General features: G+C 47.5%; 2 protein-coding genes across 2 annotated transcripts in view; both read left to right on the top strand.

Moving 5' to 3' along the window:
• The window catches only part of LOC125428885 (zinc finger protein 271-like), a 1,035,007-nt gene that overhangs the window by 33,198 nt on the left and 973,815 nt on the right, over nt 1-27,994 (top strand). The window lies entirely within an intron of this gene.
• On the top strand, nt 595-27,991 carry PBX2 (PBX homeobox 2). Its single transcript, XM_048489478.1, has 9 exons — nt 595-600; nt 2,932-2,942; nt 8,504-8,751; nt 12,529-12,719; nt 15,083-15,218; nt 15,489-15,633; nt 16,032-16,120; nt 18,765-18,851; nt 23,479-27,991. Exons 3-9 carry the CDS (start codon nt 8,557-8,559, stop codon nt 23,569-23,571), a joined length of 936 nt encoding a protein of 311 aa, XP_048345435.1. The 5' UTR covers nt 595-600; nt 2,932-2,942; nt 8,504-8,556; the 3' UTR covers nt 23,572-27,991.

The raw sequence follows: 27,994 nt of genomic DNA on the forward strand, positions 1-27,994 counted from the left end.
AGTTTATGGTTTTAAAAACGTGACTCCAGGTAGATCATTGGCAGTCTGATTTAATGAGGACTAATATAGTTTATTTCATAATTCTCGATAATAGTATGCTCAAGGTGACAAGGAGTCGCCCCAGTTTTTCTCTTCTGTGAGGTGAGCCCAGCTTCTTTCTGCCTTCCAATCACCTTTGGTACTAAAACCTATTAGTGATTCAAGTTTTGATTTGCGTGTTTGCCTTGTGCCTCTACTCATTCTTCAGGTAGGCTGTCTACTTACCTGTGTGTGTTTTAAGCTTTGCTTGCAGCTTATCGAGCGGAATAAGCTTTTGTACAGTGAATCTGTGGACCTGCTTTAAATGAAACACCACTCACCCTTCCATTAAGAGTTGAAAAACTGCTCTGATTAGGATAGAGGGGAAGTTCATCACCTCCTAGGCTCTAGCCAATCAGCACCTCATACTGCTGCCAACATGCAGGCTTGGTTGTTCTTTGCCTTCCTCTTGGCAAGAAGATGGGGTTTCAGTAAAGGGCAGGGAGTATACTTCCACTTCTCAAAATATGTAATGGTCACATAGGACTGCATATCCCATGGTAAATGGAGCCTCTGTGAAACGTCTTTGTCTCGATGGTGCAGCTGATTCACTGCAATCCATTAGGATTTTCAAGGCAAGGGACATTCAGAGGTGGTTTCCCATTGCCTGCATCTGCATAGCGATCCTGGACTTCCTTGGTGGTCTCCCATCCAAGTATTAACCAAGGCTGATGTAACCTCTAACTGTGGGCCTTTCCCCACTTACCTTAAGCCCCGCACTACTCTCCTCAAGTAGCGCGGGGTCCCCCTGCACTCTCCACGACAGGGGCAGCGACAGCGAAGCCGCCCCGACGCTGCCGCTGTCGCGCCCCCTCAGCGCGCGGCATCCCTGGCGCTGGAGAAAACGGCGCCTTTTGATGACCCCGCACAAAGGGGTTGTGGGGATGCCCGGGCGCGCGACATAATGGGGATCCTTGTGAGTGGGGAAACGCCCCGTGGGTTCTGTGAGGCAGAACTCGGAAGGAGTTGCAACAACTACATTTGAAACAAAATGGTTTACTTTTCTTAACAAATAACACTTATTAAACATTGACATTTAACATTAACACTTCACAGTCCTGTTAAGTTGCATTTCAAGTCCTCCTGTTTACAGTCTTGTCATGCCAAATCCATTTCTTCCTGCAAGTGGATGGCTCCTGAAATCTCTAGGAACTTGGTGTAGTGGATTCCAGATGATGAAAGGTCCCCAAAAGAACTCTTACCATTCACACACAAAAAGCCCTGAAACAATAAATTCTAACATTTACAATATAGCAAAAAAATAGCAAATAACATTTACAATATAGCAAATATATATCAATATCTCTCTCTATATATATATCTATATATCTATATATCTATATTTATATCTATTTTTATCTATTTATATCTATTTCTATTTATCTCTCTCTCTCTCTCTATATATATATATATATATATATTTATATCTATTTATATTTATCTATTTATATCTATTTATCTCTCTCTCTCTCTCTCTCTCAAAAAAAAATAAAGCTCCCTTCCCACTAGTTCCCAACAACATTGCAGTTACCTTAAACAAGGTGTTAAGGGCTTATAATAATATACCCAGGTCCCAGCCTGGTAGCTTTGCCTTCTCCAACCTCATGAGTTCTGCAGCCTTCTGCTTATTTTCAGACTCCACCCCTTTCTGGGACATCCCATTCTTAACTTAGGGGTTACACTGATACTGCTTAATTCCCAGGATCTGATGAGATCTGGCTAGCCTGGACCGTCCCTGTCAGGAATTCTTTCTATAGCAGTTGCTTTTATGAAATCTTACATTTCTTTCTCCTTGAATACTTTCCCCAACTAATTCTTTCTCCTTTGGATAGGTAAGAAGAACCCAACGAAATAGATGGAATGAAAACAAATTTCAACATTTAAAAAGCCAGAGCTGAAATAATTGAAACATTTGTGTATTCTTACATTGGACATAAGCTACTCTACCTCAGTCAGTCAGTTCCCTTGGAAGAGGACGTTAAAATGGATAGAAACTTAATTTAAATATCTCGGCCTCCTCTGGGTCAGCAGAAGCCTTTTGACTTGAGAATATCATAAGGGTCTTTATTTCTAAACTTTTTATCTGTTTGCCAGATCTATACTGTGATTGGTTGGCTTTTATCTGTGATTGGAGTGACTTGAAATGCAGCCCATATTCACAGTCTAATGGAAATAAGAGTAATCAAATGTATTGAACGTGAACAATCAAAGCACAGTGCGGTAGTTGTGTTTAGCACAACTAAGTGAGAACTTCTTTCCAAGTTCAATTAAGAACATAAGAACTAGCCTGCTGGATCAGACCAGAGTCCATCTAGTCCAGCACTCTGCTACTTGCAGTGGCCCACCAGGTGCCTTTGGGAGCTCACGTGCAGGAGGTGAAAGCAATGGCCTTCTGCGGCTGCTGCTCCTGAGCACCTGGTCTGCTAAGGCATTTGCAATCTCAGATCAAGGAGGATTTATACAGGCAAAAGCCTGGACTCTCTCAGCTCTGTGTATACAAGAGAGCGAGGTAATATTGAAACGTGGATCGTGCTTTCTGCCTCTCACAACTGTTGATAGCGTTTATCTTTTCGTTGGCGGTAGGGAGAGTTAGGGTTGTGTGGTTCCTAAGTATGTCATTGTGAACTTTCCTCATTGTGATTGTGAATATCTCTCATGAATTAATTTTCGTAGATTTTGTAAAATGAGCAAATAAATTCAAATCATGGCTCATCCACAAACTCATTGGGTAGATACAGGCCAGCCTCTTGGCCCTTCATCTGTAATGTGGAAACAATAACACTTGCTAGGGATCCCATGTTCCCGGCAGGGGCCGCTCTTGTTGCCCACTGGCGCTCAGACAGCTGGCAGAAGCAAAAAAAAAATTTTCTTTTTTTGTTTTTAATTGCTAGCTTGCGATGGCATTGAGACATTTCCAGGGAAAACCTAAAAGTGACATCACTGCTCTCTAGGAATCACCAGAAACTCTATGGTTTAACCAGAGAGTTTCCACGATTCCTAAAGAGGTACGTACCATTTCCCACACCCAGAACCCCCATTTTCCTCATTGTGCCACTAGAGGGCCTTTTAAAAAAAAATCAGTAATTTCTACACCATTACAGCGTTATTGGAATTGGCAGTGCCCTCCAGTGGTTCTGCAGCGGGAAATAACCAAGGAAAATTGTAGCAGAACAGAAAAAAATACTGAGAAAACTCTCCGATGGATGCTCCATTGCCAGTGTAAATATTTCTGTATTTGCAACGGCAAGGAACGCAGAATGGAGAATTCATGCTACTTGGACGACATTTCTCTTTAATTCTTGGTGAAAATAGGCTTTCGTAGACTTTGGGATAGCAGGGTCCAAGGCCATCTGATAGTGGATTTTGCATGCCGTCAGTGGCAGCTGACTATTAACTTTTTTGATATGACTTCACTCTATGGATCAGTGACGGCCTGGTGCTTGCCTTTACCTTTAATGGTAGCTGAGTGGAAGGTGAACGTATTTGGTCCGAGGGCAGGGTGTTAATCAGCCATTAAGGCCTCCAAGAAAAGTCCCAGCGGGCTGGTTGCTTGGGGCTACCCCAGCCCCCGAGCAAGGAGAAGGCACAATCTTCTGCCATCGTGGGCTGGTGGCACACGCCTCGCGAGGCATGCATAAAGAGGCATCGGGCCTCAACCTGTCTGGTGAAGGATATGGCCACCCCCCTTTCTTCCTGATGGAGCTCAGTGCGGCTCGCAGCGTAGATAAAAAACGTAAAACAGAATTCATTAAAACCCAAAATTCAAAATCACAACTCAGGACTGCTGGTAAACCTGTGGTCCTAAATAAAACCATCTTCAGTTGCCTCCTGAAGGCCTGAAGTGAGAGGACCAGGCTCAACTCCCTGGCGATGTTGTTCCATAACTGTGGGGCTGCCACTGAAAAGACCCTTTTCTGCGTACCCAACCAATGAGCTTCTTAGATTGATGGGACAGTCATACAGCCTACAGGGTTCTTAACAGCATACAGGGTTCTCCCACCCATGCTTACAACAACTCCCTGAGTTAAGTTAAGCTAACGGCCTGATTTGAAACCAGGTCCAGAGGTGGGATCCAGGAGGTTCTCACAGGTTCCCGAGAGTAGGTTACCAATTATTTGTGTGTGCCGAGAGGGGGTTACTAATTGGTGATTTTGCCACATGATTTTTGCCTTAGTTACGCCCCTCCTCTCAGCAGTAGCGTGCAGAACTTGAAGCAGTCGAGCAGGAGGTGACCGGGCGTGCGTGGCAGCCTGCACCTGCGTGCATTCGTTTCCCGCCCAAGGACCGGCGCGAAAGGCTGTGTCCTTGCCACAGCCCCGCCCCTGGAATGCTCAGCCACGCCCGTCATGCCCTGCCCAGCCCCATTGGTGCTACGCCACAGTTTGAATCCCACCACCATGGGAACCTGTTACTAAAATTTTTGGATCCCATCACTGACCAGGTCCTATGATTTTGGTGTTCCTCATTTGCATATTGGGAGTAATCTTCTCGGTTCTTGTGAAGATAGAGCAACGTGTGCATTTCCCAGCTTCAGTGTACACAATCGGAAAAATCTCATCTGAGCTCATTGAATAGAAGATATTTTCCGCCATCTTAGCTGTTTGGGAAGTATTGATTTTAAATTGAATCTATTGTTTTACAGGTTTACAAATGTTCTATGTATTGTGGTTTTTATACTTTATTGCATCCTGTGCTGTGTTTATGTATTGTGAACTGCCCCAAGCCCGAAAGGGAAGGGGCAGTTTAGAAATTTAGCAAAATAAAATAGAGATTCTGGAAAGCAGACACATTTGCATTCCCGGTTTGTGTATCGGGAGTAATCTTCACTTGTCAATAGGGCAACACGAGTATTTTTCAGCTACAGTAAACACGATCAGAAACCCATATTCTTGAGGGGAAGCATTTGCACGTTTGCAGAGCGGGAAAACATGTGTGTGTCTGTGGCCCTGTTCACACAGTATTTCATGCATACATTTGAAGAGGGTTGCATGTTGCGCGCTCTCCCAATACATGACGTCAGAGCGCCAAAATCATACATCTTGAAAAGGGCTACTGGCTGAGGGGGTTAAAACTAAAACCTTACCTGTCCAGCATAGCGTATATCTCAGTGATGGCGAATGTTTTTGTGACCGAGTGCCTAAATTGCAACCCAAAACCCACTTATTTATCGCAAAGTGCCAACACGGCAATTTAACCTGAATACTGAGGTTTTAGTTTAGAAAAACAGTTGGCTCTGAGGCGTGCATGACTCAGGAGTAAGCTTGGTGGTAGTCGGTGGCTTTGCTTTGAAGCAACCATGCAACTCTTCCAACGGGTGAACCACGACCCTAGGAGGGTTTACTCAGAAGCAAGCCCCATTGCCAGCAACCGAGCTTACTCCCAGATAAAGGATCGCGCTTTAGTTCTTTGCATTAAAATCAGTGGGATTTAACAGCGCTTAACAGGGTTACCTACACTTCTTCCCCAAAACTAAGTTTTAGGTTTAATGGTAATAATCAAGCCCAGCAGCCCAGGCCAGCCTAGATGGGGGGGGCACTCTGTTTGCCCCCACAGAGAGGGCTCTGAGTGCCACCTCTGGCACCCATGCCATAGGTTCGCCACCACTGGTATATCTGATAACTTGTTTAAACTGTGCTGCTGCATGTGCAATACTGCAATGTATGCAGCAGTTTTGCTGTGCCTACATGATGGTAAAGACAAGAGGCGGTTTTCTGCTACCTGCCTCTGCATAGCAAACTCTGGACTTTCTTGGTGGTCTCCCATCCATGTACTAATCAGGGCCAACCCTGCTTAGCTCCCAAGATCCGATAAGATCAGGCAAACTGGCCGATTTATCTATGTCAGGGCTACAGATGCGTGCTTGTATTGCATAGGTCACATCTGAGGACCCAAAGGTGGATTGGGAATATCTCCTCTTCCACCTGTGTCATGATTGAATTAGGCCTCAGTCTGGGTGTATGTGGTGTTGGCGTTGGGGAGCTGGTTGGTTTTAGGCCTCAGGCATCCAACCTGCCTTATTCCAGCTCTAAAAATCTGTGTGTCGGGGGGGGGGGGGCATTGACTCTTTCCACCTCCCTCCCTGTATTCTGTCATGCTTCATGCTCACGAGTAGCTTCAGGTCCCATCATGTACTAAGATTCTTCAGTCCCAAAGCCATTTTAATACTTGGGGGGGGGGGGGGGGGGGGGGGGTTGTAGAATCAGCATCCATACTAAAGAAGAGTTCAGGTGAACTCAAAAGCTCGCCTGCCATTATGTGTCCTTTGGTTGGTCCTCATAAAAGGTATCCAGTAGTGGCGTAGGAGCAGCAGTGACGTAGGAGGTTAAGAGCTCGTGTATCTAATCTGGAAGAACCGGGTTTTATTCCCAGCTCTGCTGCTTGAGCTGTGGAGGCTTATCTAGGGAATTCAGATTAGCCTGTGAACTCCCACATACGCCAGCTGGGTGATCTTGGGCTAGTCACAGCTTCTCGGAGCTCTCTCAGCCCCACCTACCTCACAGGGTGTTTGTTGTGAGTGGGGAAGGGCAAGGAGATTGTCAGCCCCTTTGAGTCTCCTGCAGGAGAGAAAGGGGGGGATATAAATCCAAACTCTTCTTCTTCATCCTGTGTGGGTTGTGTTTTTGGTTTTTTACTTTTAGACCCACAAAGCTGAAAATTGTTCCTTTCAGGCCGGGCTTTGCTTCCTGTAATTTGGGGGAAGGCCCGGGCATGTCGCCACAGTTTCAACTGAAGCCATTAAAAATTGATCAAACCTAATAGGCCTCTGCGGAGGAAAGTTTCACCTACTGGCTTCTTCCTCTTGAACTTCAGTTAAAGGCACAGGAGCAGGCCAAGCTGGGTTTCTCCACAGCCTCACCCTAGCCCAGTGGTGGCGAACCTTTGGCACTCCAGATGTTATGGACTACAATTCCCATCAGCCCCTGCTAGCATGGCCAATTGGCCATGCTGGCAGGGGCTGATGGGAATTGTAGTCCATAACATCTGGAGTGCCAAAGGATCGCCACCACTGGCCTAGCCTCTTGGCAGCCATCTTTATAACCCTGTTACTCATGTCCCTTAGTAACCCCCCACCTACAGCCCGCCCCCTGTAACCCCACCCAGTCCAATCTGGGCTGCCAACGTTCAGGTGGGGCCTGGAGATCTCCCAGGATTACAAGTGATCTCTAGACGACAGAGGCCAGCTCTCCTGGAGAAAATGGCTTCTTTGGAGGGTGGACTCTGTGGTGTTAGAGCCCATGGCAATCCCTCCCCACGCTCCAATCTCCAGCAATTTCTTAACCCAGAAGCGGCAACGCTACATCCAATTCCTGTAGCATTATTTTGCATCGTTTCATTGCTATTATTGTAGATTTCACAGCTGCCAGATCTTTAGCTGGTTGTTGGCCTTCATTACAATTCGAGCCTCACCCAGAGGCCTAGGAAGTTGTAATGTATCGGCGTAGTATTCGTGCGGATCCCAGCAGGGCTGCCTTCTGAATTTGACAGATGTTAATTTTGTCAATTTGAAGATGTTTCAAGTGCTGCCCTAGTGTTTTTGGGATGGCGCCCAGCTATTATTATTACTATTATTAGTAGTAGTAGTAGTCGTCGTCGTATTATTATTTTATATAATTAATATAATAAGATAATAATTTATTTATACCCTAAACCCGTGGTGGTGAACCTTTGGCACTCCAGATGTTATGGACTACAATTCCCATCAGCCCCTGCCATAACATCTGGAGTGCCAAAGGTTCGCCATCACTGCCCTACACCTTCTCCCAACAGGGAACCAGTTCCATCATTTAAAAATACCATAAATACAAATAAAAGACAAATAAAAGCAATAACTAGAACAGTTAGCATACAATGCTTTTTACACTAGTTGGGAACTCTGATGGGGTCATTCCTCTGCCTTTAGCGTAGCAGGCGAAACTTTCTCCCACCCTTCGTCACCTGTAAGGAAAAATGTCACCTAATAACTTTCTGTGGGTCAAGTTGTTCTTAAAAACAATTTTTTAAAAGAAGAGAAAAGGGGAAAGAGCTGGGACAGTTCTTTGTCTTTATTTTAAAAAATGACCATCTCAGGGCCGAAGGCAGCCTGGGGCTGCAACTCCCCCCCCCCCTTATTTATTTATTTGCTCTGGATAGAACTAATTTGGCTCTTCTTTCCTGGCTTTCAGTGGGTCTGCACTCTCCTTCTCTCTTCCCCCCTCCCAAATATCTCTGGGTGCGCCAAAAAATTGGTTCTGGGCCCACGGTTGTCATGGCGACGACCTAGCAGTGACCTAGTCTCCTGCCAAGCAACAAAAGAGGAAGGAGGCACCAGGAGGGGAGGGGAGGGGAAGCCCACCGGGGAAGGTGGAGGGCAATGTGTGTGCTTGTGTGGCCGTGGATGGAGGGATGGGGCCCCCCTGACCCGTTAACCCTTTCCTATCTTTGTGCTTAGGACTGAGCATCCGGAGTTCCCAGGAGGAAGAACCCGTGGACCCCCAGCTGATGCGCCTGGACAATATGCTCCTTGCAGAGGGGGTGGCTGGCCCCGAGAAGGGGGGTGGCTCGGCAGCTGCAGCCGCCGCTGCCGCCGCTGCGGGAGGGGTATCCCCGGATAACTCCATCGAGCACTCTGACTATCGCAACAAGCTCTCCCAGATCCGCCAGATCTACCATTCGGAGCTGGAGAAGTATGAACAGGTGAGGGGGGGGGAACCATACCATGCTTTTCAATAATAAAAATGGACCCAAAAAGCCAAGTGGAACGCTTTTAAATTAAAAAAAAAGCCAAATAAATGTATGGCGGATAGTCGCTGCATTAATTGTTAACCTTTGGTTTTATTTTGTTATTTTGCTGTCAAATCTCAGCTGACTTATGGCAACCCCATCAGGTTTTCAAGGCAAGAGATATTCAGAGATGGTTTGCCTGCTGTTGTGTATCGACCCTGAACTGCCTTGGTGGTTTCCCACCCAAACATTAACCAGGTCTGGCCCTGCTTAGTTTCCAGATCTGACTTACCAAGGCTAGAAAGGTCAGAGATTTCTGACAGATTACTTTAAAAGCTGTGGTACATCATCATGGGGAAATGTGTGTGTGTGGGGAAGAGGATAAAGCTAGGGTTGCCAACTCCAGCTTGGGCAGTTCCTGGAGATTTCGTGATGAAGCCCAGGGAGGGAAGAATGAGACCTCAGAAGGGTGTACTGCCAGAGGTGGGATCCAGCAGGTTCTCACAGGTTCCCGAGAGTAGGTTACTAATTATTTGTGTGTGCCGAGAGGGGGTTACTAATTGGTGATTTTGCCACGTGATTTTTGCCTTAGTTACGCCCCTCCTCTCAGCAGTGGCGCGCAGAACTTGAAGCAGTCTAGCAGGAGGTGCACTGGCGTGCGTGGCAGCCTGCGCCTGCGTGCATTCGTTTCCCGCCCAAGGACCGGCGCAGCGGCTGCGTCCTTGCCACAGCCCTGCCCAGGAATGCCCTGCCCCCGGAATGCCTGGCCACGCCCCCGTCGTGCCCTGCCCAGCCCCATTGGCGCTACGCCACAGTTTGAATCCATGGGAACCTGTTACAAAAATTTTTGGATCCCTCCACTGTGTACTGCCATAGAAGCCACCCTCTAGAGCAAGTGTTTTCTCCGGGGCAATTGATCTCTGTAGCCTGGAGGTCAATTGTAATTCCAGGAGATCCTCAGACTACACTTGGAGTTTGGCTACTCTAGGTAGAGCACCTCCTTGGTATGCAGAAGGACCCATGTTCAATTCCTGGCATCTCCCGTTTAAAGAACCTGGCAGAGGGTGATATAAAAGACTTCCACTCGAGTCCCTCAAGAGCCACGGCCATCTAAGTCCCTGGAGAGTCGTCAAGAGTGACCTTGTCCAATGCTCTGGTTCGCCCTAGCAGAGCTTCATTTGTTTGTGGGGGTTTGTTCTCATACAGGGGCAGTAGGTTGCTGGACAATCACCAAGAAGGGTTAATTCTCCCTGCCTTTTTGATTTTCTTGGGAACTTCACAGAGATATCTGTACACTGAGTAAAAAGTCTCATGGTCCATCAAGTATTATTTAAATAATATTTATTTATTTATTTATTTATTTATTTATTTATTTATTTATTTATTTATTTATTTATTTATTTATTATCATATTTATATACCGCCCCATCCCTGAGGGCTCTGGGCAGTAAACAACAAAATTATATTACATAAACGGCAATAGCAGCAAATAATCAATATAAATAACTTCATTAAAACATAAAATTACAGCGTTCCACATAAACCACTTGGCGTCCAGTATTAAAACTATCAATAAAACCCTCCCAAAGAGGGGGACGGTAGATCTAGGTGTCACAGCTCCCAGAATGTTAAAAAGGAAGAGACAGAGCGCACCATCAGCGGCTGGGCTCCCCAAAAGCCCGGTGGAACAACTCGGTCTTACAGGCCCTGCGGAACTCTCCAAGATCTCAACTATAATTAAAAAAAAAAAGAAAATATTTTAAAACAGCAACAAAATCACAAGTGGCTGTGAATTTATAGAACCAAGCAGCTGATTGAGATGTGAACATAAAATGTCATAAAGCCGCAACTATACAACAAAAGATCACAAGCAACCCAAAATTAATAAAGCCAAGCAAGCTGATTATAACTATTTCTGACATCCTCCCCTGATGAAAGCAGTAAGGGAATCCAAAATAAGCAACATGTCATAATACCTCCATTCAGAGATTGCGTCATGGCTGTGAGCATTAAAAACAGCTTTTTGGGATCAATGCTTTTAAACATAAGAAAGCCAAGAAGCCAAACAGAGAACTTTAGGAGAGTTTTAGTTTAGTTCAGTTTATTCAATTTATATCCTGCCCTCCCCCGAAGGGCTCAGGGCGGCGCACAACAATAGTATAAGTAACAATATCAATATCAGCAATATCAATACTAGCAAACGTCAAAAAATTATCAATAACATGGCACATTAATGTAACAGTATCAACAAAATAACAATCATGACATATACATAGCTAAATTCCAATGGATTTCAATAACTAGTACACAATAACATGACAATATCATTAATTAACAGAAGATCAATAATCCTAGCCCGATAAGATAGCTGTTTTAAGATATATTGTCGAAGGCTTTCACGGCTGGAATCACTTGGGTGCTGTGTGGTTTCCAGGCTGTATGGCCGTGTTCTAGCAGCATTCTCTCCTGACGTTTCGCCTGCATCTGTGGCTGGCATCTTCAGAGGATCATTTTAAGATAGCTGTTGTCTCCACTGCCAATTGTTTTGCCCACCCAAATGAATACTGTTAAGAGCTTGCTTCGCACTGATAGTCTTACCTCGTAGATCCCATTCGTAGACTTCTTCACACAGACACACACACAACATGCCGTAGTGGCTAAAGTACTACCTAATGGTCTTAGACCCCTGGATTTGAGTCTCCACTCTGCCGTCGAAACTTGACAGGTGACATTTCGCCTGTCACACTTGAGCTTCACAGAGTTGTTGTTGTGAAGGATAAGGCGGAAGAAAGAAGAACCTTGCGATATGCCACTTCACTGAAGGAGAGCCAGCGTAGTGTAGTGTAGTGTTGTGATGGTTGAATTGTCAGACTGTGATCTGAGAAATCCAGGTTCACATTCTCGCTCTGCCTAGGTGGCCTTCAGCAAGTCACTCAGGTTCAGCCTAAGGTACCTCCGTAGGCTTTTGGTTATTGTGAGGATAGAAAGGAGGAGGAGGAGGAGGAGTAGTAGTTTTGGATTTATATCCCCCAATCTCTCCTGTAAGGAGACTCAAAGGGGCTTACAAACTCCTTTCCCTTCCCCCCTCACAACAAACACCCTGTGAGGTAGGTGGGGCTGAGAGAGCTCAGAAGAACTGTGACTAGCCCAAGGTCACCCAGCTGGTGTGTGTTGGAGTGCACAGACCAGGGGTCTTCAAACTACGGCCCTCCAGATGTTCATGCACTACAATTCCCATCAGCCCTGTCATTGGACATCTGGAGGGCCGTAGTTTGAAGACCCCTGGCACAGACTAATCTGAATTCCCCAGATAAACCTCCATAGCTCAGGCGGCAGAGTGGGGAATCAAACCCGGTTCCTCCAGATTAGAGTGCACCTGCTCTTAACCACTAGGCCGCTGCTGCTCCTCTTTTCCTCTTTTCCTCTTTTCAAGGGTTTTCGAGGGAAGAGGTGTTCAGAGGAGGTTTGCCATTGCCTGCCTCTGCTTAGCAAACCTGGACTTCCTTAATGCATTTCTCCCACCCAAGGACTGACCCTGCTCAGTTTCTGAGCTCTGACAAGATAGGACCGTCCTGGACCATCCCGGTCAGGGTGCATTAAGTTGCCAGGAGAATGGATGTGTCCACTTCTGTAACTTCCCTGTGCATCAGGGCCTGGGAATACGTAGTTCTGATCGGCCTATTTGAGTGTGCGAGTCTGATTTTCAGTAACTCATCTTCTGTCTCATCCTTTCTTCTCCTTTCCCCTCAGGCCTGCAATGAGTTCACGACGCATGTGATGAACCTGCTTCGGGAGCAGAGCCGCACGCGCCCCGTGTCGCCCAAGGAGATCGAGCGCATGGTCAGCATCATCCACCGCAAATTCAGCTCCATCCAGATGCAGCTGAAGCAGAGCACGTGTGAAGCCGTCATGATCCTGCGCTCCCGCTTCCTTGACGCCAGGTCAGCCAGGCCCCGTGATGTCCTGCGGGATGGTGCGGGGTTCCCAACTGGCCAGGAGAAAAATGTCGCGTTTCTTTCATAGAGGTTGAATGGGTGGAAGTGAGCAGGTGATTTAAGGCAGGGAGAGAAATAGCATCTCCTGGCAAATAACATCCCATTAAACCTCTATTAAAGGGGTAGGTCATTTTTTCCCAGGCCTATTGACAACCCTAGCGGCACATGCTCCTCTCACCCCTGGACATTATCACAGCAGATATCCTGCTGTTCATACGCCTTAGCCCTCGGCAAGGATCATATAGGTCATTGGTGGCAAACCTATGGCATTCCAGAGATTCATGGACTACAATTCCCATCAGCCCCTGCCAGCATGGAGGTGGTGATGGCCACTAACCTGGATAGCTTTAAAAGGGGCTTGGACAGATTTATGGAGGAGAAGTCGATCTATGGCTACCAATCTTGATCCTCCTTGATCTGAGATTGCAAAGGCCTTAGCAGACCAGGTGCTCGGGAGCAGCAGCAGCAGCAGGCCATTGCTTTCACAGTCTGCATGTGAGCTCCCAAAGGCACCTGGTGGGCCACTGCGAGTAGTAGAGGGCTGGACTAGATGGACTCTGGTCTGATCCAGCAGGCTAGTTCTTATGTTCTTAAGTTCTTAATATTCCTAGCGTGGGTTGGAGGTCACCTGTGATGTGGCAGGTGACAGCACAGGACAATCCCCATCCTCAACCCCCCCCCCTTTTCTTTCGCCTGTGCTCTATAAGCAGTACGGGTGTTCACTAATTTCTTATGTATTTTTTAGATTCGGATTTAATTGCCCTGAAAGTTTTTGGAAAATCTGAAAAAACCAAATTCCCCATTGATGTAGTCTTTCCCCCAGCTTTTTTCAAATATCGACATCTTTTCAGGGCTGTTAAAGCCTGTGGGAAATAGGGTTTGTGGGGCTGTGGAGGGGCAATTTTTTGAGGCAGAGTCATCAAATTTGCAACATAGCTGCAGTTGACCCCCTTACAAGAACCCCCCGGGTATGGTGAATATTGGTTTATGGGGTGCAATTTTATGGGCCCCAAACGAGAATTCCTCATCTGTCCTCCATTGGAAACAATGGAGGGAAATTTGGGGGCCCATAAAATCGAACTCCGAAACAAGTAAACACCTTTTGGAGAATTTTGCTCGCTGACTAACATCAGGCTGTGAAATGGATTAAAAAGACATTGTGGTGGGAAAAAGACAAGAGAAAAGACAAGGGTGGAAAAATGTTTCCAAAATCGGATAGAGGAAAAAATGTGTGAAATTAAAAAAAAAATAGATGGCATGCCACAATGTTTACTGCTAATATGAAAAAGGCCAATGTTATCAAGAAAATCAAGAACACATCCTGCAATCTTTTATTCTGCACAATTTATTCTGCAACAGTTTCTGTTTTGCACAGTTTATTCTGAGGTTACTCAGGAATGGGCAAGAAACTGGAAAGATTGCTGAAACTTCTCTCCAGCCCACCCTCTGGCCTCTGAGACTTCAGAAGGCATAGCCCACGTGCTTCGTGGTCATAAAGGCTAAAAACTTGAGTTGTTTTAATACAGAGGGTAAAATACCGGACTAGGCCCTGAGAGACTCAGCAGAGTGTCAGCTGGAGGCCTTTCTCATCACCTACTACCGCTTTTCCTGGTTCTGTCAGATTTTATCAACTAGAGATTGGGGGGATTGAACTTGCGACCTTCTGCATGTGCCGCACTTGCTCAAACACTGAGCCACACCCCCTCCTGACATACTGCACTTCTACATTGGCTGCTTGTATGCTGTAAGGAGGGTTGTATCTAGGCTGACCAGACGTCCCGCTTTTGGCGGGACAGTCCCGCCATGAAACAACTTGTCCCGTGTCCCGCGGGTTTTTTCAAATGTCCCGGGTTTTGGAAGGCTGTCGCACTGCCTTCTAAGGGTGCAAAGAGCAGTCGCGGCAGCATCTCGCCAGCGGCTGTAGGAGCGACGCGACCTTCTGGGCGCTAGCCGTTTCCCGCCCTGTGACATTGGAGGGAAATGGGAGACGCCCCAGAAGGCTGTAAGCGCTCCTGCGGCTTTGCGTGCTTGACATGCAAGCTGCGCGATGTGACACGCCCGCCGCCCGCCCGCCTGCCCGTCCAGTTCACGAAGGTGACCATCTGGTCACCTTAGTTGTATCACACGCGTTTTCGGGACATGATGCCCCGTTCTAATTCCCTTTCCTTGTCTCTACGATCTTGTCTCCTTTCCCTTCTCAATCTTTCTCTCCCCCATCCTTACCTGGATCTTCTCTCTGCCTCAACCCCCCCTCCCCTTTCTCTGCTGCTCCCACCTCCTTTCCCTCCGCATCTTCCTTTCCCTTGCAGGCGAAAGCGCCGCAACTTCAGCAAACAGGCCACAGAGGTGCTGAATGAGTACTTCTATTCGCACCTGAGCAACCCGTATCCCAGCGAAGAGGCCAAGGAGGAGCTTGCCAAGAAATGTGGCATCACAGTCTCGCAGGTACTGGGCGGGTTCGTGGGGGCAGTCCTGAGGGTGTACAAGACCACCCCGTGGGGATTATCTGGGACGTTAGGAGCGACTCGGGGCAGAGGGCTGGCGGTGTGGGGGAAAAGATTGTTTGTATGGCTGACCTGTCGATACATAATCCCCTCCTCCCCTCCCCTTCCTCCCCGCCCCTCTTTTCCCTCATTCCCACCCACTTCCTGCCCCTCCATTTTGGTACTTCCTCCCTCTCATCTCTCCCTCCCTCCCCTGCCTCCCTCCTTCCAGGTCTCAAACTGGTTCGGGAACAAGCGCATCCGCTATAAGAAGAACATCGGCAAGTTCCAAGAGGAAGCCAATATTTACGCCGTGAAAACGGCTGTCAGCGCCGCACAGAGTGGGGGCGACTCCCCCAACACCCCCTCCTCCGCGGGTAACTCCCCTCCCCCCCAAAAAAAACTCCACTACACCCCATGTTGGTGCAGGAGTCCCTGCTGGAATTGGAGAAAAACATGGAGCTCCCCTCTCTTGCCAGGTGCTGAGGTTCCTGGGGAGATCCCTCCACTACCAGCAACCCCCCCCCCCGTCCCCCACAGTCAGTGCCCCCTGCTGGGTGCAGAAACACCCTAACTCTAGCACCCTGTGCCCCCTTGTTGGGCTTGAAGTAGCCAGGGGTTCCTCCCGCAGACAAACCTTCTTGGCTCACTCCCCCACCTAGTCAGCTTTGCAACGGTATTAACCTTTTTCTTTGCTAGAGGAAGCTGTACCTTCCACCCCATTCACCCTGTTGTTGTCTTCCTCCCTCCTCCCCCTTCCTCTGTTTTCTGACAGGCTCGGGCGGATCCTTCAATCTCTCCAACTCCGGCGATATGTTCATGGGCCTTCAAGGCCTGAATGGAGACTCCTATCCTACATCGCAGGTCAGTTCGCCCCTTCCTGCTGAGCTAGGTCAGTTCCTGTGGGACTGGGTCAAAGGGGGTGCCCCCAAGGAAGGACTTTCGCTCAGGGGTAGAACGTCTGGTTTGCAAGCGGACGGTCCCCGGTTCAGTCCCCAGCATATCCAGTTAAAAGGATCAGGTAAGAAAGCATGCGAAAGACCTCTGACAGAGACACTGGGGAGCGACTGCCAGTCCGGGTAGGCCAGTGGTCCCCAAAACTTTTGAGCCTGTGGGCATCTTGGGAATTCTGACGCAACTTTGCGGGCGCAGCCACGGAACCCTCTCGGAACCCACAAAATGGCTGCCACAGCTGATCTTCCTTCACATAATGAAGATCCAGAGCAACATTTTGAAACACCAGCCAGCTTTGACGGGCAGAAGCCCCCAGGACTGATTTTAATTGCTGGCGGTAAATTGCACTTTGTGAGGCAAAATGTTCGTGCACACGTGTGCCTTTCTAACGACGAATGTTCATTTTTGATTTGCAAAATTAATTCAGTCCTCCCACTTTAACTAAAAAACCATGCTGGTGTGCTGGAAATGTGCAAGTTTATTGCTGTATGGAATAGTAGACTGGGTCACAAAAGCAAGCCACAGACAAGGTAGTGTCTTTTATTTATTTAGAAGAAGAAGAAGAAGAAGAAGAAGAAGAAGAAGAAGAGTTTGGATTTATATCCCCCCTTTCTCCTGCAGGAGACTCAAAGGGGCTTACAATCTCCTTGCCCTTCCCCCCTCACAACAAACACCCTGTGAGGTAGGTGGGGCTGAGAGAGCTCCGAGAAGCTGTGACTAGCCCAAGGTCACCCAGCTGGCGTGTGTGGGAGTGTACAGGCTAACCTGAATTCCCCAGATAAGCCTCCACAGCTCAGGCGGCAGAGCTGGGAATCAAACCCGGTTCCTCCAGATTAGATACACGAGCTCTTAACCTCCTACGCCACTGCGTTTATTAGCTGCCTTTCTTCCTTACGGAGCTCAAGGAAGCTGACCATACAACTAAAAATACATAAAATAGAGTACATAAAAATATACAAAACTAAAATTTTCAGTCACAATTTGGGATTGCGTTAGTCAAATAAAACCATCTTCACTTGTATCCTACCGTTTGGAAGTGAGGGTGTCCAGCCGCATCTCTCTGGGAAGGTCGTTCCATAGTCAAGGGGCTGCCACTGAAAAGGTCCTCTGTTGTGAACCCACCAAACGAGTTTCTTTGATTGATGGGACAGTCAGGAGGGCCTCCATGGGCTTGCCACAGCCCGTCCAGGACTCTCTCAGCCCCACCTGCCTCACAAGGTGCCTGTGTGGAGAGAAGAAGGGAAGCATTTTTAAGCCCCTTAGGGCTCCTTACAGAAGAGAAAGACGGGGTATAAATCCAAACTCTTCTTCTGCTGCCTATAATCGTAATTCTCGGGCAGGATAATATGGGATAAGATGATCCTTCAGATACCTTGATTTCTACTTACCGTGTTTCCCCGAAAATAAGACGTACCCCGAAAATAAGCCCTATCATGATTTTTCAGGATTTTTGGAGAATGCTTAAAATATAAGCCCTACTCCAAAAATAAGCCCTACCGGTAGTTGCAGATCAGAATGGTGTGATCCAGTGATGGCGAACCTTTTGGAGACCGAGTGCCCAAATTGCAACCCAAAACTCACTTATTTATTGCAAAGTGCCAACACGGCAATTCAACCTGAATACTGAGGTTTTAAGTTTAGAAAAACAGTTGGCTCCGAGGCGTGCGTTACTCCGGAGTAAGCTTGGTGGTAGTCGGTGGCTTTGCTTTGAAGCAACAGTGCAACTCTTCCAATGGGTGAATCACAACCCTAGGAGGGTTTACTCAGAAGCAAGCCCCATTGACAGCAACCGAGCTTACTCCCAGGTAAAGGATTGCGCTTTAGTTCTTCACATGAAAATCAGTGGGGTTTAACAGCACTTAACAGGGTTACCTACACTGCTTCCCCAAAACTAGGTCTTAGGTTTAATGCTAATAATCGAGCCCAGTGGCCCAGGCCAGCCTAGATGTGTGTGTGTGTGGGGGGGGGGGGGCTCTGTGTGTGCCCACAGAGAGGGCTCTGAGTGCCACCTCTGGCACCCATGCCATAGGTTCGCCACCACTGCCCTACTCCAAAAATAAGCCCTACCGGTAGTTGCAGATCAGGATGGTGTGATCCAAGAGGATGCTCCCTGCCAATGAGGATGCCGCTTGCATCTCATGTGACGGGGAAGCAACAGGGCTGCTGAGTCTTAATGAATTGTGAAGGTACCGTATTTCCCTTAAAATAAGCCCTACCCCAAAAATAAGCCTTAATGCATCTTTTGGTGCAAAAATTAATATAACACCCTGTCTTATTTTCGGGGGAACACGGTAGGTAGGGACAGGTATGCAGAAAAATATGACTTCGTGAATTAACTAGAAGAACAAACAGTGTTCTGATAAGGACTGTCGTTTTCTAGGAAGCACAGAACATTGATTAACAATTCTCCACACATTTTCTTAATGAAGTCCACATTACCAGTCTCTAGGGGAACCCCTGCTCCACATAAAGATGCCTTTTTGATCACATTCTTTCTGAGTGCTTCCCAGCCAGCCATTACTCCACTCTTCACATGTTTTCCTTGAACAACCAGGTGGAATCCATGCGTCACTCCATGGGGCCAGGAGGCTACGGGGACAGTATGGCCGCTAGCCAGATGTACAGCCCACGAGAAATGAGGGTGAGTGCGTGTCGGGTGACTGAGGGGGTTGCTCTCGTTGAGATAATAGACTTCTGAGGGGCTTTTGGTCTTGAGGGGAGGCTTACCCATAATGGAGTGCACCTTTGTTCCAAAGCAAACGAACACACAAAAAGATTCCCTTTCACATAGAAACTTCGATGTCGAGGATTCGAGCCAAGGTTTCTCCACTGGTTCTGTTGTATCTTTGGATTCAGGGAGGGGACTTGGTTTAGTTGGAGAACATTCCTTTGTGTGAGCCCCCTTCTGTATTCTGAACTGGTAAAACTCTGAGGTAAAACTGAGGTAAACTGGTAAAACTCTGAGGTAAAGGTCGCCCACCTTGCTGTGAAGGATTAAGAGCCAGGGCTGCTTGGAAGGATGGAGAACTTAGGGCCAAGATCCACCCAGAGGGTGCTAAGTCAGGGCTGGGGTGCTGACATCTAGGAGCGTTTCCCCACTTACCTGCTGCTGTGCGGTACTCGCCCCAAGTAGCGCGGGGTCCCCCGGCACTCCCCATTACAGGGGCGGCGACAACGCAGCCGCCCTGACGCTGCTGCTGTCGCGCCCCCTTAGCGCGCCACAATCCTGGCGCCTTTTGAAACGGCGTCTTTTGACGTCGTGGGGAAGCCCGGGCGCACGTCAGAAATGACGTGCACTGGGAGTAGCGCGCAGCAACCACTCACCCAGGTAAGTGGGGAAACGACCTAGGACTCCTGACAATAAAAACGGTAAGAGAGTGAGGGGGTCTTATGAATTAGAGGCAAATTATACATTTCTTCACTTGTTTGTCCAGGTTACCCCACAGTTGTTGCAGGGAACTTCTTGTTTTCAGAAAAAGGAAAATGCAAATAGGCCCAGAACCTCCCTGTGGGAGGTTCCTTCCTCCCCCGCCCCAGCACTCCCCCACCCCATGCTTTGGGGGGCGGGGCCACGCCCCCACCTGCCCCTGGGGTGTGTGGCCAAAAAACTGCACCGGAGGTGGGGGTGGGTGGGCAGGGGAGGGTATTTCACCAGTTTTGCTGCTCTGTGCGCCCAGTTACTCATATGGGGCAGCAAAATTGGGGAAATAATTCCCCTGCCCAGCCTGGTTTTTGCACAAGAAAACTACAGGGGGGAGGAGCCCTTCCTCCCTCTGTGGCACCATTCCAAGTCTGTTTGGACTTTTCATTTTTATTTGGAGTTTTGAAGCAGTTACCAGCAGCAGCTCTGTATATGTGGGAACGTAGGCAAGCAAGTGTAAGTGAGTGAAGGAGCGTATCGTGTAGATTACCTCTTGAGGAGTCGACAGAGGCTTGGATGCGAGGGACTTGTCTGCTCTAACATATTGTTTGGTCCTTGTAGGACCCCTTTCAAGGTCAGTCCTGAGATCCAGTGTGGTCTAGCAGTTGGCCTGTGTGGTAAAATAGGTCCTCAAACTATACCACTACAGATGGGGGAGCATGATTGGATATTCGAATGTCTCCTGTTAAAATCACAGGCAGACGAGCTTAAAGGGAAAGGGCTAAGGTAGAACCAAGACTCTGTGTATTCCATAGCAAAAGGGGGAAAAAAGATTTTAGATTCTGAGTACTCCATAGCAAAAAGGGGGAAAAGATTTTAGACCTCAGCAATTGCAGTTTTGCACCAAGAAGGGCAGGATTCCAGGAGCCGAACAAAGGCTCGTAACAGATCTTATTTTGCATCATTTATTCTGCTGGGGTTAGTCAGGACAGAAGCAAGAGAGTGAAAACCTCTCCAAATGTTACCCAGCTGCCATTACGGCTTTTGAGATTTCAGCAGCCTTTTGCATACATTGCATACAAGCATAGGTTCACATATTTGAAGTCTAGCAACCATCCATTAAAGAAACAAACAGACAATGTAGAGAGCAACAGGAAGCTGAATTCTACGTTCTGTGCTTTACTGCAGTCCTTTTAAATTGGCATAAGAACGATCCTAGCTTATGACGTCCAGCTATATACAAATGCCTCGAGACTGAAGTGTCTGAAGCAGGCCGGGAACAGCTTAATTACAGGATCTGCAGTCTGTCTATAGGAGGACCAAAACAGATGTCACACGGGAGACCCGTGATCTCCTCTTTCCCCCTCTTTCTTTCAGCCACAATTTGACTAGGAGAGTGGCAACACAAATTGGAGTATTAAGTGCTTCCCTCTGATAATGCTGAGGAAAATAAAATGAGCTCCTCTGTTTTGTTTCCCAAATCAAATCCATTAGCATCTCTACCAGGCTACTTAGATTTAAAAGAACGAAGTTGTTGGAATGTCTTGTCATGGTCTCCCTGTGCAATGACGTATGTATAGATTTTTTATGGGGTGGGCTCAAGGGGTGGGGCCATTCCCCCACCTGCCCCTGGGGGTGTGGCCACACCTACCCAAGCCCTGCCCCCGGCCTCAGTGCTTATAAAAGCAGCTCTCCTGGGCCAGGGAGACGGCAGACTCTCCTGCCCTTTCCCGTCCTGCCCCCCACCCCCAACTGGCAGCCCCTTCTGCCCTCCCCTCCGGGCAGAGATGTAGCTAGGGAAAATGGAGCCTGGTGCAAAGTCTGAGTTTTGCTCCCCCCCGCCCCCCCATGGGTGACTGCTGTGATGCTGGAATCTACCCCCAAACATCATCACTTTCAATGGTTTTTAAACTAGGGAGCCCAGATTCTCATTTTAAATCAATCTTAAAGGGAGAATCTGGGGTCCCCAGTTAAAACAACATTGAAAGTGATGCTGTTTTGGGGTGGATTATCCCCCACCCTGAAACAGCATCGCTTTCAATGTTTAAACTGGGGACCTCAGATTCTCCCTTTAAATCTATGCCGAAGCGGGTGGATTTAAAAGGAGAATCTGGGGAAATTGGGGGAGGGTGCCTGCTGTCAGGGGTGCAATTGTTAAGCTAACAGCACCAAACTTTCAGGGTATCTTTAGGAAACTCTCCTGATAATACCACCCAGGTTTGGTGAAGTTTGGTTCAGGGGGTCCAAAGTTTTGGACCTTCAAAGGTGTAGCCCCCCATCTTCTATTAACTCCCATTGGAAACAATGGGGGATGGGGCACTCCGTTTGGGAGTCCATAACTTTGGACCCCCTGAACCAAACCTCACCAAACCTGGGTGGTATCATCAGGAGAGTCTCCCAAAAAATCCCTGAAATTTTGGTTCTGCTAGCCTAAAAACTATGCCCCCTGCAGGCCAAAAAATGAAAAAACACTAAAAAAGTACAAAAACCCACTAACGGGGGCAGAGCTTCGGACATGTAATGGGGGTTGAACCCGGGAAAACCCCCCCTCCCTTATCTACGTCCTTGCCCCTGTGTCACATCCATTTTGGCCCAGGAGTAAAGAGTCAGCAAAGCTGTGGGTTGTTTTTTCACAAGCACAGATCGGTTGTGTCAACCTTTATGGTGCTACCTCCGGCTCAGAGAACTTGGTGTTATCCTGCCTCAAAATCCAGTTTCAGAAAGTTTTCTGTGTCTTTGGTGCGCAGATGTCTCTTATCTTTCTTCCGTTGGTTATAAGGGAGTTTTGAATGTCAAAATTAGGATTCCTTATGGTGGATAAGAGCACTGATCTGTGAAAATAAGAGCAGTGGAGCCCTAGACTGCTTTACCACAGTGACCTTCCACCAGGTAGCTCTCGCTGCCCCCAGCACCTTTCCTTTTATATCTCTACAATAAAAAGAGCTAGAATCAAAAGCTGGGAATTCTGAGATGCTAGCAAATTGTCACCATAGATTGCCTCACATTATTATGCTCTGTGTGCATGCATTGTCAAGTCATGGCTGCCTTAGGTGATCTTGTACAGTTTTCAAGCCAAAAGATATTCAGAGGTGGTTTGCCCTTGCCCGCCCCTACGTCACTACCCTGGTAGTTCTTAGACGTCACACATCCAAATTTTAACCAGGGCTGACCTCGCTTAGCTGCTGAGTTCTGACAAGAACAGGCTCATCTGGGGCTATCCATATCAGGGCTATTATGTGATAGCAATCCAGTAATTTGCTGATCTTTTAAAAACACCCCCCCCCCCCCCGACTCAAACTTCTGGTGGTATATCAGAGAATGGTGGCTGTGGCGCAGAAATTTGGTGTGTATGGGTGAGATCATTCAAAATTCCCAATTTCCTATCCACACAGCATATTGAGACACTTTGATGGCAATCTTTCTGGGTCCCCCCCCCCCCATACTAGAACCAGGGGGCATTCATTGAAAATGCTGGGGGGAAGAATTAGGACTAATAAAAGGAAACACTTCTTCACGCGACATGTGATTGGTGTTTGGAATATGCTGCCACAAGAGGTGGTGATGGCCACTAACCTGGATAGCTTTAAAAAGGGCTTGGACAGATTTATGGAGGAGAAGTCAATCTATGGCTACCAATCTTGATCCTCCTTGATCTCAGATTGCAAATGCCTGAGCAGACCAGGTGCTCAGGAGCAGCAACAGCAGCAGAAGGCCATTGCTTTCACCTCCTGCATGTGAGCTCCCAAAGGCACCTGGTGGGCCACTGCGAGTAGCAGAGTGCTGGACTAGATGGACTCTGGTCTGATCCAGCAGACTAGTTCTTATGTTCTTATGTTCTAATTGGTAATTATTTCTATGTTCATTGTGTTGTGAATTTCCCCCAATCATTTATCTTTCTCCTCCCCAGGCCAACGGTGGCTGGCAAGAAGCAGCCACCCCCTCCTCCGTGACCTCCCCAACAGAAGGTCCCGGCAGCGTCCACTCCGACACCTCCAACTGAACCTCTTCTGCCATGTGTCTCCCTCCTCACCTGTCTCGTCCGTTCTGGCTCCAGAGAAGAGGCCAATGCCAAACTAGGCAGGGGAGGGAAAATCTCCCTGCCAAGAGATTAACTGCATCACAGTATCAGAAAGGGGCTGGGGAGGGAAATCCAATATGGCACCTCTTGGGATTTTCAGTGGCAGCAATCCTTTGGGGAAGATTCCTTCAGGATGTGACCGTCGTGACCCAGAATGGTTAATCTTTCCACAATCCTGAATGGCGCCTGTTAGTAACCAAGATGCAACTCTAGAAATGGTGAAGGGGACCCAATATAGTCACATCGGTGGGTGGAGGGTGGGAGGGAAGGGAAATCCCAAATGGCGTATCGACTCGGAGGGGCTGGGGGGGGGGGGGGACAAGCCAGTGTGATACCTGCAACTTGATGTCATCATCTGTTGGATCAGTCTCATAGAGAACGCCTGTCTAAGAGGACCCAAGGTGGCATTTGGCTGTGTATTATGGGATGCAATTCAAGATGGCAACCTAGCAGGGTCACTCAGCAATCGGATGGTGAAAGTTGCTTGCCTAGTAAGGCTCGAGTTGGCATCTCTCCATGATGGGATGATTCCAAGATGGCAAGTTGTGGTCTTTTCGTGTCCAGATGAATTACGGCCTGTATATTTTAAAACGAGGAAAAACAATCACAGCATACGGACTCTGTCCAAACACAAGATAGGATCTCCTCCAGCGGTGGGAATCAAAAGACATTATCCCACAGAAGATACTGCTTTTCCTCAGTCGTGACAAAAGATTTTGAGGAACCAAGCTGATGTTACCACCTAGGGTGAAGAATCCAGTATGCATTTCTACGGGATTAGTTTATCCAGGGCATCTTCTTAAGTTGGACACTTTGAATCCGAAAGCGATCGTTTCTTGAGAGACATTGTCTTCAAAAAGGAGGCTGCGTAGGGCCAAGATAATGCTCCTCTGTCAAGCGAAGGAACAGATGGTACCTTATCAGGGAACGGCGGTAGTGGGTTTTGAAGATGGCAGATCAAGGTAGTGGGTGAAGGGGGAATGTTTAAAAGCACAAATTTCTTGTCTCCTGGGCAGGATTGACAGCTGAAAAACAAGTTAGGGAAGCAGCAGGCAATGAAGAGAGCCAAGCTCAACACAAATCTCACATGCTGTACCATAGCTATGTCTTCTGTTTCCCATTACATTTGCTGTAGTGCTTGATGGTATCTATCCATTGCTTCCTTTTCTCCTTCTCCCTTTATTTCAGTTCGTCCTGTGGCAGTCCTTCCTTACTGTCTGTCTGGCCATGCTTCTGTTTCTCACCATTTTTGCATTGTTTATTTCTTGCGTTTTCTCTGGCGTACCACCACCCGAAGGGCTTTTCTGCCTGATCGAACAAAGTGCCATCAGCCAGAGTCACAGACGCTGGTGCAGGCCCGTCCAGTGACAATAGCACAGTATGCCAGGACAAATCAAGTTGGCAGTGTCCATAGCATGTGCTGTACACATAAAATGTCCCAGAGATAGTCTTCAGGACATGTCAATTAAGGGTAGGGGGAAAGATCTCGCCAGAGCAAGGAAGCCCTGTCCGAGACTAGGGCCACTGCAACATAATAGACAATACTAGATAGATCACTGATTCTCAGATCTTGCCCATTAGTTCACACACGTTTCCACAGGAGGGTAAAGGCCATTCCCCCAGACAGTTAGGAAAATATCTTGAGGGGCAGCGTAAACCCTCCCCTCATGTGCGATGGTTCCAATCCAGATTGGGCTTCCATATAGTTAGACATTTTTTATCCGAGAACTCTCAGCATACCTGTACTTGGTAGGACCTAGGGACAATTATCATGTGGTTAGGCCCCCCATCCGCACAGAGGAGCATGAAGGCCCTGTAACCTTGGCTAGCAAACAAATGTGAATTGAATGGGGATACTTTAGAACAGGGGTCCCTAACGGTCTGTGCGCACTGTTGTAATTCTGACTCTGTGGGGGTTGAAGCACAAAATGGCTGCCACAGGAGGCAGAGCCAACCACAGGACATCAGGGAGCAAGGTTATGCATAACTCTGATAGTAATCCTTCAACATTTCAGACAGAAGGGCTGTTTAAAAGTATTTTTTTGCATACATGCAGCTTATGTTAAGTCATGCAGGTGAAGATCCTCGCGTTGTGATGGAAACTACTTCCAAAGTTGTTTTTCTTTTAATCTGCCCTGCTGAACGGATCTCCAGTGGTCCATAAAAGGCCCTGCTACTCAGGAGCTCCACATGACGCAACTCACTTTCTAAAAACACCTAGCAGTTGGCAGAAAAGATGTCTGCAGGCACAGTGATAGGCACGGGCACCATGCTGGAGACCTTTGCCTTGCCTAGGAATAAGTGCAGGGGTCCCAAGACAGGGAGTAGGTTTCCTAGAAGATAACCTGATAAGAAAAAGATTCTTCCCCAAAGGTTGTTTTGGACACCACTATAATATTTATCAAAAAAAAAGCTGCATTTTTCCAAAGGATCATATATTATGCTCAATGTGACATCCTTCCAGTAGAATGCAAAAAGACATGTTGATGGTACACATGATTTAGTAACAGATGTGCATTTATTGTGGGGGGGGGGGGGGGGCTAATCACGCAGAAAAGCTCTGAAGCATTAGTACAGTTTGTGCTTCCATTTTTCCTTCAGCCCCAAAAGAGGCATCTTGGAAAAACATCACTTAATGGAAGTTCCATCTTCAATTCTCCCCTCCAGCCCACTACAACGCAAAGGGAATGTAACCGGTTCTAGGAAAGCAAATAAAGCTTTTCCCCAGCATAGTGCGTAGGTCAGAGGACTAATTCCAGAATTAGGTAGGGTACTTTCCCCACCAGAAATAGGATGAGTGTGTAAATAGTTTGCGTGAAGAGTGAATGACCCGAGTGAAAAAGGCCGAACGGAGGAAGCAGGCAAAAAATCTAGTGAGGGAAGGAGAGATGGGGTGGATTGAAATCCATATAGAACAGGTGACAAGAAACAGGATAGGTACTGAAAATAGGAGGCGTGAGGAATACAGTTTGGTGCAGAAGCCAAAATGAGAAAGGGGGAAGTAAGCCAATTCAGACATAGGGTCTGAAGGGAAACATTAAGGATTTTTTTTTTAATGTCAGGAATGCTGAACAAAGGGGTTGAAAAGAATCTCACAAAAAGATGTCCTGGACCAGAGAAGGGTGGGGATTGGAAGGTTAATGGTAAAGAATATAGTGTAGGAAAGATCGAAAAGCAACACACAGATGACAATTCAAGACGGCATCTTCAGCCACGAAAAGGATGAGGAAATTTGACCCGGAAAGAGAGTTCTTTGGTGGGACTGAAAAGATACCAAAACACAATGCAGAGAAGGAATGTGAAGATGGCCATGGATTGTGGACGGAAATAAAAGTAAAAGCCCCAAAGCTGAAGGGATTCAAACGTGACATCCGTGAGAATTTGGATGGTGCGAGAGACCTAACCAGGAGCAACGCAAGCCCACACGGACGTTCTCACTTGCTCTCCTCTTCGATTGCTGGAGGGCTCCATGCTAGTCAGTCCAATAGCTTTATTACCTCATGGCGCAAGGAAACCAATAGAGACTTGGGACAGAGACCTTTTGAACCTGCTACCTCTGTGTGCCCGGGGGCGGGGGCTGCGCTGCAAAGCCCCCCAAACCTGCCCTGTTACCCTTGACAAAAAATTGGAGGGGGGAGGAGGGCTTATTGCGTGACTGGCCATTTGATTTGTTCTGGGCTCTCTTTTTTTTGGCTCTCGATTTCCTTTGCTTTTATTATCATCATTATTATTATTATTTTCTTCTATAAAACTGAAGAGAAGTTTCACCCTGGGATTCATTTTGGAACAGGATTTGAGAACGGGACGGGGAAGAAAGTCAGCCGCTGTTGCAACTGCTGGAGTATAATGGCAGAATCCTAATTATGTTTTGCACCATTGTGTGACGCACGAAGCTCTCCCGTGCTCAGTTCACAAAGGCACTGCACGGTGCAGGAGAAGCTGGAAACATAGCTGTCTTAACAAGGGAATTGCATCAGTACGTTTTGTAAAGCGGCACTAGCTGTTCGACGCTGTGAGGAACTTCTTCTCACTGCTTGCTCCGCAGAGCGGCCGCTGCAACAGTTTGCAAGCGAGAGCTGGGCCTCGAAAGGCCTGGCGGCAGCCATTTTGTTTCATACTGCAAAAAAGGGTTGTCGGCTTGCCAAATTTTGACTGGTTTGCTTTATTGTTTTTTTTTAATTCCCAGGATGTGTTTCTATTTCAAATGGTTGTTCCTTAAGGTTTTAAACAAAACAGAAGTAGTAGGAATAACGGTTTGGCACTGAACGTCGCATTTGATGGTTTTTTTCACACAAGTTCAGAATGTGGCCATTTAATATAACCAAAAAACTTCAGCAGAAAAGTC

This window comes from Sphaerodactylus townsendi, linkage group LG03 (assembly GCF_021028975.2).
Source record: "Sphaerodactylus townsendi isolate TG3544 linkage group LG03, MPM_Stown_v2.3, whole genome shotgun sequence".
Classification (NCBI taxonomy): Eukaryota; Metazoa; Chordata; class Lepidosauria; order Squamata; family Sphaerodactylidae; genus Sphaerodactylus; species Sphaerodactylus townsendi.